Consider the following 15460-nt stretch of genomic DNA (forward strand, 5'->3'; position numbering starts at 1 on the left):
AGCTCATCTCCTGCAGATCTTAAAGCCCAGTCTTTTATTTTACATATCAAACCAGTGATTTACTCCAGGTTCCCTTTGATTATCCTATGAATCATCAACTGGGAACTCACAGTTTCTTTCAACATTGCAAAAGGATTCGGAGATCTTCCTGCCTCTGTTAAGTACAGATGCTAAGATGGCTGGGTGGGACCCCTTCCTGAAATAACCATTTCTACCATGCCTGGCCCACCCTTCCTCTGTCCCAGACTGACCTTGAACTCAGGAATCTGCCTGCATTTGTGTCCGCCTGTTTTTGTATCTTTCTGACAAGCTGGCATATATATAATTTATATATTTATTTATATATTTATATAAATATTTATATATTAATATAAGTATATATAGTGTAGCAACCTCTGTCCCTTTATATTTGTGAAGCCCTTCATTCTTCATATTGCATCCTTATTTCTTGCAAAATTGAGAAATTATATATTTCCATGTGTTCAGAGATCTTTCCCACAGCCTTAAGACCTGTCCTGAAGGTCACAATGCTTACCTTTTTGCTGAAACATTAGCCACACCTGTGCCTGCTGGACTCCTGCTGCCTGATTATCATGGAGTCATTACATTAACCTGGAGGACTTTCTTTGAAGGAGGAATGTAAAATACGTACATTGTTATACAAACCAGCCTTATGTCCTTGGCAGCCTTTGACACTATTGGAGGCCTGTTCCTGGGGCAGTAACCGCAGCATTCTGTACCCACCACGCCTGTTTTGGAGGATCTAATGCCCTATTCTGGCTTCTGCTGGCCCCAGTCACAGACTTGGTACACAATCATAAATGCAGGTAAGACATACACATAAAGAAATATCCTGTCAAAATATACTTAGGGATTAGAAGGAAAACATGACCACAAGGAGGAGGTATAACAAGGGCAAAAGTGGGAAGCTGGAGTATCTCTCTCTCTCTCTCTCTCTCTCTCTCTCTCCCTCCCTCCCTCCCTCCCTCCCTCCCTCCCTCCTTCCTCAGTTTTTCTGTGTAGCCCTGGCTGTCCTGGAGACCAAGCTAGTCTCAAACTCAGAGATTTGCCTGCCCCCAACCCCTGCGCTTGGACTAAAAGTGTGTATCACCACCACTACCACCAGGCTAATCTCAGCATTTGGGGGGCAGGGGCAGTTGGATCTCTTTGAGTTCAAGGCCAGCCTGGTCTACATATTGAGACCACGTCTTAAAAACAAACAAACAGCAAACAAACAAGCAAAGAATAAAATGGGACTTCAGGAGTTGAAAACCATAGTACTGTTCCTGAGTGACAAGTTTCCTGGGCGGGATCAGAAGTAGATTACTGAAGAACTCCACACTAGAAATGACGGAAACTGAAGCACACAGAGAAAGTCTGACGGAAAAGAAGGAAGGACACAGCCCAGAGAAATTCAGTTCCTATCCAAGGATGAACTCAGGGAGGAGAAAAGTATATGAAGAGATTAGGCTGAATAAGGTCCTATAGATCGTAAGCGCCACCGCCCCCCGCCCCTCAGCCTCCAAACCGGAGACACACTCCCTGACTGTCAAAGCAAGCTGCTGTATTGTGAGCTGCTGCTTAGAAGCCAGTGTGGGAAGAGAGTGGAGGCAGCTTCCAGCCAACAGGCAACCAGAAATGACCCTGAGTCTAGTCCACAAGGAACTGGATTCTGCTATTAACCATCCAGGCAGAGGGGATATCTTATGATGATAGGAAGGTTCTAAATTTCAGGAGAGTATTTGTAGAGTGAAAAATTATAGAGGCCATTTTATGAAATATGTGTAGATTTTTCGCATTACAGAACGCGGAACTGAAAATAAGATTTCAGGCCTTCACATTCCAGGTGAAGGACACTTGCTGGATTACATTCCTCAAGCCTCTTCCACCTATGGGTGGGAGAGGCCCAAGGCAGGAAGACATTCCTGACTACAGATAAAGATGCTGCCACCTAGGGGGGGCTATAGCAGGAAAAAGTAAAGATAGTAATCTGTAATGGCAGGATAGGGCACAATGGCATGGTAAAAACCACATTTTTGAGAAGAATGCAGGGCGATTTCCACATGACACTAATCATTTAGGGTGAGTACCTCTGAATTGTTCTACTGTTTTCATGTTTTGTATCCTTGACAACCCCTCACCCCACTTCCCACTCCCCTGGTTTGTGGTTTTTCCCTTTAAAACCCTCCAAGGACTGGCCGAGGAGGTCGGACCTTGACTCCAGCGCGAGTACCTGGTCAGACCGCTGGCTACCAGCTCTTTCCCTAATAAACCTCTGCTGATTGCATCCAGGTATGGTTTCTTATGATCTTTGGGTGGCCGCAATGTCCTGAGGCTTGAGGAAGGGTCTCCAGAGTTTGGAGCTCTTCATATTGATTACCTATGTGTGTTTCTTAAACTCATTGATCTGGTCCCTTCCCCATTTTATGTGTTTACCTGAGTGGGAGAAGGTGCTCCCAGAAGCCAGAAGAGGGAGGCAGATACTGTGCTAGTTTGAATGAGGATCGCCCTATAGACTCATAGATTTGAACCTTTTGAGAGTGGCATTAGAGGTGTGGCCTTATTGGAGGAAGTATGTCACTGGGGGTGGGCTTTAAGGTTTCAAATACTCAAGCCAGGCCCATGGTGCACTCTCAGTTCCTGCAGCCTGCAGATTGAGATGTGGAACCCTCAGCTACCTCTTCAGCATGGTGCCTGCCTGTGTGCTGCCATGCTTCCCACCCTGATGACAATGGACTAGGTCTCTGAACCTCAAGCCAGCCCCACTTATAAGCATTTCAGGGATCATGGTGTCTCTTCACAGCAATTAGAAACTCTAGGATAGATACCCTGGAGTTGGAGATGCGGCAACTGTGAGCAGCTGGACATGGGTGTTGGGAACTGAAGCAAGGTTCTCTGCAAGAACAGCAAGTGCTCTCACCCCCTAGCTGTCTCTCCAGCCCTCTCTGTGCTCTTCAGTTGGATACATTTTTGCTATGTATAATATAGTACATTTAAAAAATGTGTGTGTGTGTGTGTGTGTGTGTGTGAGAGAGAGAGAGAGAGAGAGAGAGAGAGAGAGAATACCATGTGCATACACCAGGCAGTTGTGGTCCTCTGCAAGTATTTTTAATCATTAGCCATCTCTGCAGCCTCAATACAGTTTGATTTTTATAAAGACATCGAAGTGCAAACAGGCCTGGTGCAGTAACCACTTTTTAAATCCTGCGGCTCCTCAGGTTTAGGTAGAACAATCACTGAGTTCAAAGCTAGCAGGGCCAAACAATAGATTGTTTATAGAACATGTTGGCACATATCCACATGTCTGTAATACAGTCACTCAGGGACAGAAACATGGGAAACCTTGCAAGTTTGAGGGCAGCCTGGTCTACATCGCAAGTTCCAAGCTAGGGTTACATAGTAAGAGACCTTGTCTCAAAAACAAACAGAAAAGTGTACAATAAAAAGTCAATGCTACTTTTCCTACAATTGACTCCTGCCCAGTTTATTTCTTACCCTCTGTTATGTGACACTTTTCATAGGGAGGTACAGTGCAACACACATACATATACACACTCACCCCAGATAGGAAGCCCATGGCAGACCAAAGTAACGAGGAACCAAGTTCTTATAGGGGTTGCTGGAGGAATATGGGCAAGGAACTATTTACAGGGCCAGGGATGAGCCGAAAGCAGCTGTATCACTGCAAAGCCCACCCCAACAGGACTCCTGAAAGTGGCACATCTGGAGCTCTCAGCTCACATCTGGAGCACTCTGCACAGCTTGCAGGCAGTTCCCTGCAAATCGCAGGGAATACGCGAGTGATACTGTTTTTATGGTTCTGGCTTACTTTGTTTAAAGTGATGATCTCTGGCCCCACTCATTTCCCTGCAAATGACAGGTCAGAGCTGAGGCTCCGCTCCCAGCAGCTGAGCTGCCCAGCCTCCTGCACACAGCTGTCGCAGTGGAAAGGGTCCTCCCCCCCCCCCCCCCCCCCCCAGTGAATCTTGCAAGTTTCAGCTTTCCCCAGACTTGTGAAGTTTGTTGACCTCCTGAGTCTCACCAGCCCCAACCCCCTCCTGGAGAGAGTGTTGCAATATTGGAGAAACAACCATCAGTAATGTCCTAGCCCTTTACACGTCTAATAGCATATGACCTTTATATTTTTTTACACAGAAGAAAAATAATTTCTTCATCCAGTGTCCCCTTATTTTATTACCTACATTGAAAGTCTTTTTCTTTTTTATATATTAACGTTACAAGATAGTGGGCCTCAGTATAGCATGTCCATCCGTGAGCAGAATAAACTTTAAGTTTATTCCCACCCTGTGACCCTCTATCTCATCCCTTGTCTCTTTCCTGCCAGATTCTGTGCTCTCCCTAAATTGTCTCTTATTTATTTATTGAGTCAGGGTCTTGCTGTATAGCCTTCACTAGCCTGGCACTAGCTTTGTAGCCCAGGCTAGACTTGGCCATTCCATAATCTTATGGCTTCAGCACTCCAAGTGTCGGGCAATAGGCGTGCACTACTACCTTACTCTGCTTTAAAACAAAACAAAAAACAACCCAAAAAAACCACAAAAATACATAACCAACCTAGATTCTGCACATTGGAAAAAACATGTGGTATTCTCTTTCTGATACTGACGTATTTTGTTTAGCATGATAATCCCCAGTTTTATCCATTTTTCTACAAACAATATAAAAATTAGCATATTTATATTTTATATAAATATAAAATTTGTTCTTGGTATGTAGCTCTGTGAATTCTGACAAATACATCCAACAGACAGATGTAAAATGGATCTGTTATCACAAAAGAGGCCCTCAGGTCTTTGCTTCCACCTCAGAGACAATGCACTGGTATCCACTTTGTCCACTCCCCACTGTGGGCACCTGGACTAATTCCATGACTTGTGTGTGGTGAATTATGTCTCGGTAAACATGGGCATGAGTGCATCTTCTTGGGTGCTTGAGAGAATCCAAGTCAGCACCCAGGACTGGTGTAGCAGGGTCATATTACAGTTGAGTGTTTAATTGGATTTGTTTGTGTCTGAGACAGAGTCTCATTGTGTTCTTACCACACGTGTGTCCTATACCCTCCTTAACGTTGCCCCTAAATACTTGGGGAAAGTGTTCTTGGTTTTGTTTGTCCTTGTTATGAGACAATGTCACTGTAGTCCAGGTTGACTTCAAGCTCAACTGTTGCTGAAAATGACCTTGATTGACTCCAGTTCATAGTGTTGGAACAACAGGCATGCCCCTCTGCCTTGGTTACCTTGCTGTTGCTGTTGTGGTGGCTATTCTTAGTTGCCAACTTGATTACATCTGGAATAACTAAAACCAAATGGCTGAGCACACCTCTCAGAGATTCTTTTTTTCTGAATTAAATCTTTTGAAGTGGGAAGGCCCACTTCTAATCCGGATCTCTGAGGTGGCAGGATCCATCATTGATCTGAACTACATCTTTCATTGGCAGCCTAGATAAAGGACATGGAAGAAGGACGCTGTCTTTCTTGTTGCTTGCTTGCTCCTGATTTCTGCAGCAAGTCTATTTCTCCACTGGCATTACAGCGTGCTTCTTCAAGGTTCTGGCCTATACTGAAGACCAGATGAGATATCTACCCTCATGGACTGAACAACTACTGAATTCTTGGACCTTTTGTTGGTAGACAACCATTGTTGGACCACAGCCTGTAAACCACTCTAATGGATCCCCTTTCTTCTATATAGAGATTCATTCTATACGTTCTTTTTCTCTAGAGAACTCTAACAGCTGTGGAGAGACATCATGACCAAGGCAACTTGTTTTCTCTTCTCTTCTCTTCTCTTCTCTTCTCTTCTCTTCTCTTCTCTTCTCTTCTCTTTTCTTTTTGTGTATTTTGAGACAGGAATTCTCTATGTAACATCAGCTGTCCTGGAACTCACTTTATAGACCAAGCTGGCCCCAAACTCACAAACTGCCTGTGTCTTCTGGTGCTATGAGTAAAGGCATGGACCACCACTGCCTGGCGACCACGGCAATTTATAAAAGAAAATATTTAATTGGGGGGTTTGCTTATAGTTTCAGAGGATGTCTTAGTGTTCTATTGCTGTGAAGAGATACCATGACCTGTTGTGTCCCGCACTAGCCCCACGTTCGGGTGCCAAAAAATGTCGCGGCCGGAGCAAAATATTGAGGCCCAGGCTGCCCCGTGTTTGGTGGCCACTGTATCCCCATCCAAGCTGCTGCTCCGGTCCGAGGGTTGGGGTTCAGCAAGAGAGAGGGTGAGGGCAGACTCAAAGAATGGAGACCAGACAGAGTGTGTTTCAGTCCCGTTTATTCTTCAGTCTCTCTTCCTCTCTCCAAGTCCCAAGTCTTGAGTTCCTAGTTCCTAGTGCCTCCAAGTTCCAAGTTACCTCTTCCAAGTTCTCTCTCAAGTGCCTGCTTCTCTGTCTTCTCTGTCTGCTGTGTCTGTTCTGTCTTTGCCTTTTATATGTCTCACTTCTAAGCCATGCCTCTAAGTCACACCTATAATCATGCCCTTAGGTCTTGTCTCTAACTCTGATCTCTACACTTCTAAGTTACACACCTTTAATCTCACATACCTTTAATCTCTAAGGTATCTTTAATCTTTAAAGTATCCAAGGAGTGTGCTCAGCTGTTGTAGGCTATTGTAATCCAAGTCACATGTCAGGGTATATGGCCCAAGATGGCCGCAAAGCTGATAGCCGCTTTCTGCTAAAGTCGGCCCCCAACAATGACCATGTTAACTTTTATAAAGGAAAACATTTAATTGGGGCTAGCTTATAGTTCAGAAGTTTAGCATGGTGGGAAGCATGGTGACATTCAGGTAGATGTGGTACTGGAGAGTATCTGAGAGTTCTGCATCTGGCTCTACAGGCAGCAGGCAGAGACACTGGGCCTGGCTTGAGCATTTGAAACCCCAGACCCAACCCCAGTGACACACTTCCTCCAACAAGGCCACATCTTCTATTCTCTGTCAAGTAGTACCACTCAGTGATGACCAAGCATTCAAATACACGAGCCTATGGGAGCCATTCCTATTGAAACCACCACAGAGGGTCATTCTATGACTGTCATGCCTGGTAGCATGGCAGTAGACAGGTAGGCATGGCACCTGGAGCAATAGCTATGAGTTTAACATCTTTATCCAAAAGAGACTGGGACTGTCTTAGGCTTGTTTTCTTTACAATGCTTTCCATGTATTTTATGTTTATTATTGTCCTTATGTACTCACATTCATCAAGAAATGTGGTATAAATACACAAGGGAACAAACGATGCAGGGAAATGGGTGAAACCATCACAGTGCTTGACAGAAGCCAGATTCTTTTTTTTCTTTAAAAGAAGATAGTGTCGCCAGGCAGTGGTGGCACACGCCTTTAATCCCAGCACTTGGGAGGCAAAGGCAGGAAGATTTCTGAGTTCGAGGCCAGCCTGGTCTACAGAGTGAGTTCCAGGACAGCCAGGACTACACAGAGAAACTCTGTCTCAAAAAACAAAAACAAACAAAAAAACTGAATAATAAAACTAAAAAAGATAGTGTCTTGGCTAGTTTTATGCCAACTGGATACAAGCTAGAGCCATCTGAAAGGAAGGAGCTTCAATTGAGAAAATGCCTTCATAAGATCCTGCTGTAAAGCATTTTCTTAATTAGTGACTGATGGGAGTCCAGCTCACTGTGGATGGTGCCATCCCTGGGCTGGAGGTCCTGGGTCCAACAAGAAAGCAGGCTGAGCAAGCCATGGGAGCAAGCCAGTAAGCAGCACCCCTTCATGGCCTCTGCATCAGCTCCTGCATTTAGGTTCCAGCCCTGCTTGAGTTTATGTCCTGACTTCATTTGATGCACAAAGCCTTTTTTTCTCACAGCTTTCCTGTAGTAATGCACTTCCTCTGACAAAGCTATACCACCTAACCCTCCCCAGACAGCACCACTGTCTGGGACCACTGTTCAAGCACGTGAGACTACGGAGGGAGTTTCTCAGGCAGGCTGTTTAATCCTCATGACTATAAACGAGTCTCCCCGTTGCTGAACTTAGGACCTTAGGCATCCGAGGCAAGCGTTCGGCCACTGAGCTGCATCTTAGCGGTTTTGGGTTTTATTTGGACATAAGCTAAGTTGCCCAGGCTGGAGTCAAGGCAGGTCTTTACTTCCGGCCTGCTGCTTCAGCCTCCCCAGAAGCTGAAGTTACAGACCTTCGCACTACCAAGTCTACCTCAAAACTTGTTTTTATATTCAGGAACACAGTCGATCAGTTCTGGCTCTGTATTAAATACAATAGTCTCTTTTCTGGATTCTGGAACTTTCTATTTCTAGTTTTAGAACTAGAACATATAGTTCTAGAGTTCTTTTCGGTTGTACAGCCTTTGAAATATAGGACTTTTTTTTTTTTAGTAGAATCAGGAATAACCAGAAAACAAACAAAAGCTGATGAGAACCGAACCTATAGGCGCCTCTACAGAAGCCTTTAGGGGAGTATTAGATTTGAGGACTGTAGACTAGAACTGTAATAAAAAGCATTCGAAACAAGAGGCGTCTCCTTCCTAACTTTGTTTTTGAGATGGAAAGCTCAGTGCAAAATTTAGATCTTATTACAGAAATTGAAACGAGCTCATGCAAATTAATCTCCACTGCACCCGTAAAAGGAGATTGAGAGCCGTGATGTTGCCTGTGGTGCACATACAGTACCATTTCCTGAATGTCTTTGGGGTCTGAAACTGGGAATGACACTCAATGCTTCTTTTTCCTCGGGCTACAGTATCATAGGATTCAATTTTGAATCTGATAATGGAAGCATTTTTGTGGCACAATAGCCCACAAAGGAAATGAAGGAGGAGATAAACAGCCAGATCATTGAAACAGACAAACAAGACCCTAGATTAGATGTTTACTCCTGGGCTGCTTTTCATTGGTAGACAGAAATTAATTGAGCATCTAATTGTGTCCATTTCTGGGGCACACCCTCACTTAGACTTTCTATTGACCATTTGTCAGTGGCTCATTCTTAGTTTTTAATTCAGAAGATGATTTTCTATGCTAATTTGAAGGGCATGAGCAGAAAGATATTGTAGGTCTGGCAGGCTTTACACCATTAATGTAAAATTTTGTGAGTCAGGCATGGTGGCTCAGGCTCATAGGCTAAGGCAGGATTGGCAGTTCAAGGCCAGCCTGAGATAGAACAAGTTCCAGGCTAGCCTGGGCTACAGAGTGAGAGCTTGTTTCGAACAATAAAAGAAAACAAATGGGGAATCATATGATCAAGATGAATTGTTGGCATGTATAAAACTATCAAAGAATTAAAGTTATTCTATTAAAAACCCACAAAGAGGGCTGGAGAGATGGCTCAGCGGTTAAGAGCACCGGCTGTTTGCTCTTCCAGAGGTCCTGAGTTTAATTCCCAGCAACCACATGGTGGGTCACAACCATCTGTAATGGGATCCAATGCCCTCTTATGATGTGTCTGAAGATAGCTACAGTGTACTCATTTAAATTAAATAAATACATCTTTAAAAAAAAAAAACAAACAAACTCCACAAACAATTCTGTAAGACCAATGTGCTGGTTAGTCTGTCACACCCTGGAGTCACCTGGGAAGCACCTCAACTGAGGAATTATTTCATCAGATTGACATGTGGACCTATCTCCTAGAGATTGTCTTGGTTGCCTTAGTTGGTGTGTGGGGACCCAGCCACTGTGGGTGGCACTATCCCCTAGGCAGAGGCCCTGAACTTTATAAGAAGGAAGAAAACTAGCAAGGGCAGGCAAGCAAGCAGCACACTTAACATCCGTTTTCTCTCCACCCTTGATTATAGATGGTGACCAGCTGCTGCAAGCTCCTGCATCTGTGACTTCTCTGCTGGGATGAACTTTAACATGGACTTGGAAGCCAAATACATTCTTTTCTAAGTTGCTTTTGACAGGGTATTTATAACAGCAACAGATATAAAACCAGAACAGCCACATTCTGTGTTGGACAGAAGCTTATCTTAAATATTTCCCATTAGCTTTTTCTGTATCTCCACTGTACTAAATGGTGACTTTGTATCTATCTTGGCTTAAAGGAAAAGTTACTTTATTTTAAAGCCAGTGACTCCAACTGTAAGTTGCTCCACAGTACAGGTAGCACAGAAGCTCCACCCTCTCCTCCTGGTTTGGAGAATCAACGAAGGCCTCTTGTATTTTACCGTTGAGTTATACCTTTGGAAGCCATTTTTAAATTGTCTCCTATCTCAAATAGAATTCTACTCAACCAAACTAAAGGGTATTCTGTAATCTGTACCTCTGCCACAGAGGACAGGACTGTGGAACTGTGAGGTTAGTAAGTGAGAAACAGACAAAAGGAAGTATTTTTAATAGAGTTAGAATGGCTACCAGGAATGCAATGAAAACTGCACGTGTCTTTCTGATAGGCTATTCCCCTCCCCCCCAACCCCGTTTCTGCTTTTGAGACAGGATCTCACTGTGAAGCAATGGGTGGCCTTTATCTTGGCATTCTCCTGCTTCTGCCCCCTGGGATTGTAGGCATGTGCCATTGTGCCAGGCTTTTTGAGAAACTAAACAGAATTCAGATCAGCACAGGACCTAGAATTCCCTCCATCTCAAGAGTTAGGGTTTCTTGTTTTAGTTAGAGTTTTCATCTTCTTGTCCATCCTGATCAAGTATTTTCCAAGGTTGGAGGTTCAGTGTTCCAAGATTCTCCACAGGTTTGGAAAGAGCTTAACGGTTATGATTCAGACATACTGTGAAGTCCAATCTCCTTTCTGCTCTTCTAGAGAGCATTGATGAACGCAATGAACATATTTATTCTTCTCTTCAGCCCGAAGAATTCCTTCTAGTGCTCACTGTGGAGCTGGCTTAGTACTCATCAATTCCTTTAGCTTGCCTTTATCACAGACAGTTTCAGTTCCTCCATCAGTTATGACAGCTAGGTATAGTAGTACTCTGGTTCTCAGAATTTAAAATGTATCATTCCTTGCCCTACCAGCTTTTAAAGTTTCTGTTGTGAAATCCGCCATTATTCTCATAGGCCTGCCTCTATACACAACTGCATGTTTCTCTCTTGCATGCTGCAGTGTACTTTCTGTTCTGTATATTTAGTTTTAACTATAGAATGACGTGGGGAGTTCCTTTTCAGGTCCCATCTAGTTAGTGTTCTATACATGCCTCTTGTAGTAGAGAGGCCTTTCCCAGGACTCAGAAATTTTCTGCTATGGCGTTATTGAAAATATTTTCTATGCCTTTGGCATGAAGTTGTCCGTCTTTTGTGCTCACAATTTGTAGATTTTATCTTTTCGTGATGTCCCAAAGATCTTGACTGCTCTGTTCTGACCCTAAAAACAACCTGGGGAGGAAAGAAATCATTTGGCTTACATTTCCAGGTCACAATCCATCACGGAGGGAAGTTGAGGCCAGAACCCTAATAGGAACCGAAGCAGAGAGCCTGGAGGAGCTGCCGTCTGGCTCGCTCCTCTGCTTCACTTTCAGCCTGCTTTCTTAAACAACCCAGGACCACCAACCCCGGTGGAGCACCACCCACCATATGCTCCATATGCTATGCCCTCCCACACCAATCAACACTCAAGACAATTCCTCACAGACATGGCCACAGCTGATTTCATCTTGGCAGTTTCTCTATTGAGACTTCTTCCTCTTCTGTCGTGACTCTTGACTGGATCCAGTTGACAATAAGAAATATGAGGCTATCTATGCCTTGCCAACCTGATGCACAAAACACATCACTACTAAACCATAACTTTTTTTTCTTTTTCCCCAAATCTCATGTTAGCACCATAATATAAAATATAAATATAACCTTAAAAGTTTTACAATCTAAACATTCAAATGCTTTAAAAGTCCATGTCTCTCAACTGCATGGGCCTAGAAAACAAAACAAAGAATACATGTTTTTATTTCAAGAGGGAAGAAGCAGGCCTTAGTTACAATCAGATCAAAGCAAACCACAAAGCCAATAGTATAAATAGTATAAGAAGTTCAGAGTCCTACATCTGGAATTTACTCCTGATCTTTTGGGTTCCAAAAGCTGGGGTACCCCACTTCTCCAGCTTTGCTCTCTGCAGCACGCACAGCTTGTCCTCAGGCTCAGTGCAGCCTCACTCTGCACTGCTGCTGTCCTGGCAGGTCCCTCATGCTCTTGGCATTGCCAGTGTCCTGGGGTCTCCATTACAGCTGAGGCTTCACCTTCATCCATGGCCCCTCTGGGCTTTTCTTCAGGGCTCCTGCCACATAGTGCCAAGCCTCAGCTGCTCTCCATGACCCCTTCATGTCTTCAAACCAGCACTGTGTAGGAGATCCTTAGGGATTGTTTGCCCTCTGTGACCTTAGACCACAGCTTTCACGTACTGACACTGAGGAAATACTTCCCCAAGTATTTCACCTCATTGGTGCCTCTTGTTAATGACAGCTGATTCTTCAGTGCCAAATGACTAACATTGTTGCTGTAGTAACACAGAAAGCTTCATTCACTTCTATGGACTTTCAGATATGTCACATGAGCGGCCCAATAGTGTCATTGATTCCTTCTGAAACTTCACAAGCCAGGCTCCCATGGTCTTTATTTCTCTGATAATAATAATAATAATAATAATAATAATAATAATAATAATAACAACAACAACAACAACAACAACAACATGTGATATTATTATTATTCATCTCGTCTTCCAGGCTCCTGGAACAGCCCAGTAAGCCCTGAGCAGTAATTGGCTTTTCCAGTTTAAAGTCTCCAAATCCTCCATTGCCACCCATAACAAAGCACAGCATAAAGGCCACACGGTCAGGTCAGGTTGACCACAGTAACATCCTACTCGATACCAATTCTTTTCTAGTTTGGTTTCTGCTGCTGTGATAAACACCATGACTGAAAGCAACCTGGGGAGGAAAGAGTTTTTATTTCAGCTAATAGGCTACAGTCCATCATGGAGAGAAGCTACGTCAGGAACTCGAAAGCAGGAGCTTGAGACAGAAACCACAGAGGAGTGCTGCTTACTGGCTTGTTCCAATATTCACGGGACTGGGCTGAGTGAGAAAGCAACCCTGTCTTAGTCAGGGTTTCTGGTGCTGTGGTGAAAGACCACAATCAAGAGAAAGCTGGGGAGGAAAGGGTTTACTCAGCTCACCGTTCCACATTGCACTGTATCGTTGAGAGAATTCGGGACAGGGTCTCAACAAGGGAGGAACCTGGAGGCAGGAGCTGATGCAAAGGCTACAGAGAGGGGATGCTGACTGGCTTGCTCAATATGCTTTGCTCACCCTGTTTTCTTATAGAACGCAGGACCAGGAGTCCAGGGATTACACCACCCACAATAGGCTGGGTCCTCCTCCATCAGTCACCAATTAAGGAAATGTCCTATGGTTTGTACATCACCTGATCTTATGGAGGCATCTTAATTGGGGCTCTCTCCTCTCAGATGACTTTAGCTTATGGCAAGTTGACATAAAACTATCAGCTACCTGTCTTATTCAGTGGGCGGGGCCTATCAATCAACAATTGAGTCAGTTTTCAACAGTTTACCACACATGCTGCTTTGGGGTGGGGGGTGGTGGGGGGAAGAGGGTTAGAAAGATGGCTCAGAGTTCAAAAGCACACAGTACTTTTCCAGAGAACTTAAGTTAGATTCCCAGCACCTAGATCAGATATCTCACAAGCACATATAATTTCAGATGTGATACCTCTGGCCTTTGCGTGCAACTGCATTTAAGAGCACATACGCACACATGGACACATATACATAATTAAAAATAGTAAAAATTTAAAAAGAACTTGTCACTGAAGAGACAAGTTTCTGGGCATGTCTATGAGGGATTATCTAGATTAGATAACCATGGTGGGAAGACTTTGTACATGTGGGAGTCATAGACCGAATAAAAGAGACTATGTGGTTGTGACTATGGCCACAGTGTTGTATATGAGTACACTGTAGCTGTTTTCAGACACACCAGAAGAGGGCGTCAGTTCCAGAAGATGGTTGTGAGCCACCATGTGGTTGCTGGGAATTGAACTCAGGACCTATGCAAGAGCAGATAGTGCTCTTAACTGCTGAGCCATCTCTCGAGCCCCTAAGAAGTTTTATAAAAAGAGAAAGGACAGGACACATTGCAAAGGACCAGCAGCCTACTTGGAGTGCCCAAGACCATCAGCTTTTGCCTGATGCTCCTTTCATGGGGTCCAAGACTAGGAGTCAGTTGCTAAGGGATGCAGTGTGGGTGGTTCTCTGTTTTGATTGATAGGCTTGAGCTGTTGGGTACCTTTCCCTACTACACAGGTCCTTTCCAATGATATCAAATTGGGAGTAGGCATAAGATAATAAGTAAATAGGGGATCTTCCCAGTAAGTTCAGTCAGATGCGGTTTGTTTTAATGGATCCAAAACCAGTCAAGGCTGGATGGGCCCATTGTCCACAGTTCCCAGATGTATCCCAGTATGTATTTAGCAACAAAAGGCAGGCAGTAATCACAAATTTGCTTTAAAAAAAAAAAAAAAGAGTGACCTATTACATTGTTGGAAGCAGGATGTGCGTGCAACTTGATGCAAGTGAGGGTCTGTCATGGCCCGGGGCATTGGTAGGATAGGAGTGTGGGTATAACCCAGGACACATGGAGTTTTAGGTTCTAAGCTCTCCCTGAGCTTGCCTGCCTCAGATGTGCCTGGAGGAAAGCCATGGGGTGAGGGGACGCATGTGGTAGACTTCCTCTCTAATGTGTTCCACGGTGAGGAACAGAATGTGACAGTTTTGGGTATCTGATAAGTGTATTAAGTTACTTTTCTATTGCTATGATAAGACGTCATGACCAAGGCATCTCATAGGAGAGTTTATTTGGGACGGACCTGAGGTAGTAGGCAGCAGGTGCTGGAGCACAGCTGAGAGCTCACATCTCAACAGCCCCGCCCCCGTGACACGCCTTCTCCAGCATGGCCACACCTCCTCTTTTTCAAAAAGTTCTACCAACTAGGGATCAAGTAGTTAAACATACGAGCCTATGGGAGCCATTCTTATTCAAACCACCACAATAAGAAATAAGTATGTTGAAAACTAATCTAATAAAATGAACGGTAACTATTAATTACAATAAAAAAAAATTGTCATAGAACAATAACCATAGTAGCTTGTGGTCCAGTTGGGGACAGTATTTACATGTCCTAACAGTACAGTCACTGGATACTGACATGACCTTGGGGGAGGAGCCAGGGAGGGTGTGATATGCTTAATTCTCACTTCGCTTCATAGGGCAGTCATATTTCATGAACCTGATATATTAATCAGAGGCATGGAACATAATGTTCGGTTAGCTAAAGCAGTTGATTTTCCTCCACAGAGGGCGAGTTTGGGGTAAGGACAGTAGAATTTGGCATAAGACTATTTTATAAAGGTAAAAAACTAAAAGTTTTATAATAGTATATTATTTTCAATTTTTAAAAAGTTATGGCTGGAGAGATGACTCGGTGGTTAAGACTGCTGG

At 43.9% G+C, this 15460-nt stretch overlaps 1 protein-coding gene across 8 annotated transcripts in view; it reads left to right on the plus strand.

Annotated features, from left to right (window-relative positions):
- The window catches only part of Katnal2 (katanin catalytic subunit A1 like 2), a 68420-nt gene that overhangs the window by 7643 nt on the left and 45317 nt on the right, over positions 1-15460 (plus strand). Inside the window, exon 1 of one of the 8 annotated variants that reach the window (XM_076912433.1) lies at positions 727-827. The exons of 6 other annotated variants lie outside the window; for them this stretch is intronic. In XM_076912433.1, the coding sequence (XP_076768548.1) occupies positions 822-827 (6 nt within the window). In that variant the 5' untranslated portion in view covers positions 727-821. Of the gene's footprint in view, positions 1-726; positions 828-10162; positions 10298-15460 lie in introns of those variants that run through there. One more of the 8 variants, XM_076912434.1, reaches the window with a different exon arrangement.

Source organism: Arvicanthis niloticus, chromosome 14, assembly GCF_011762505.2.
Source record: "Arvicanthis niloticus isolate mArvNil1 chromosome 14, mArvNil1.pat.X, whole genome shotgun sequence".
NCBI classification, from domain to species: domain Eukaryota; kingdom Metazoa; phylum Chordata; class Mammalia; order Rodentia; family Muridae; genus Arvicanthis; species Arvicanthis niloticus.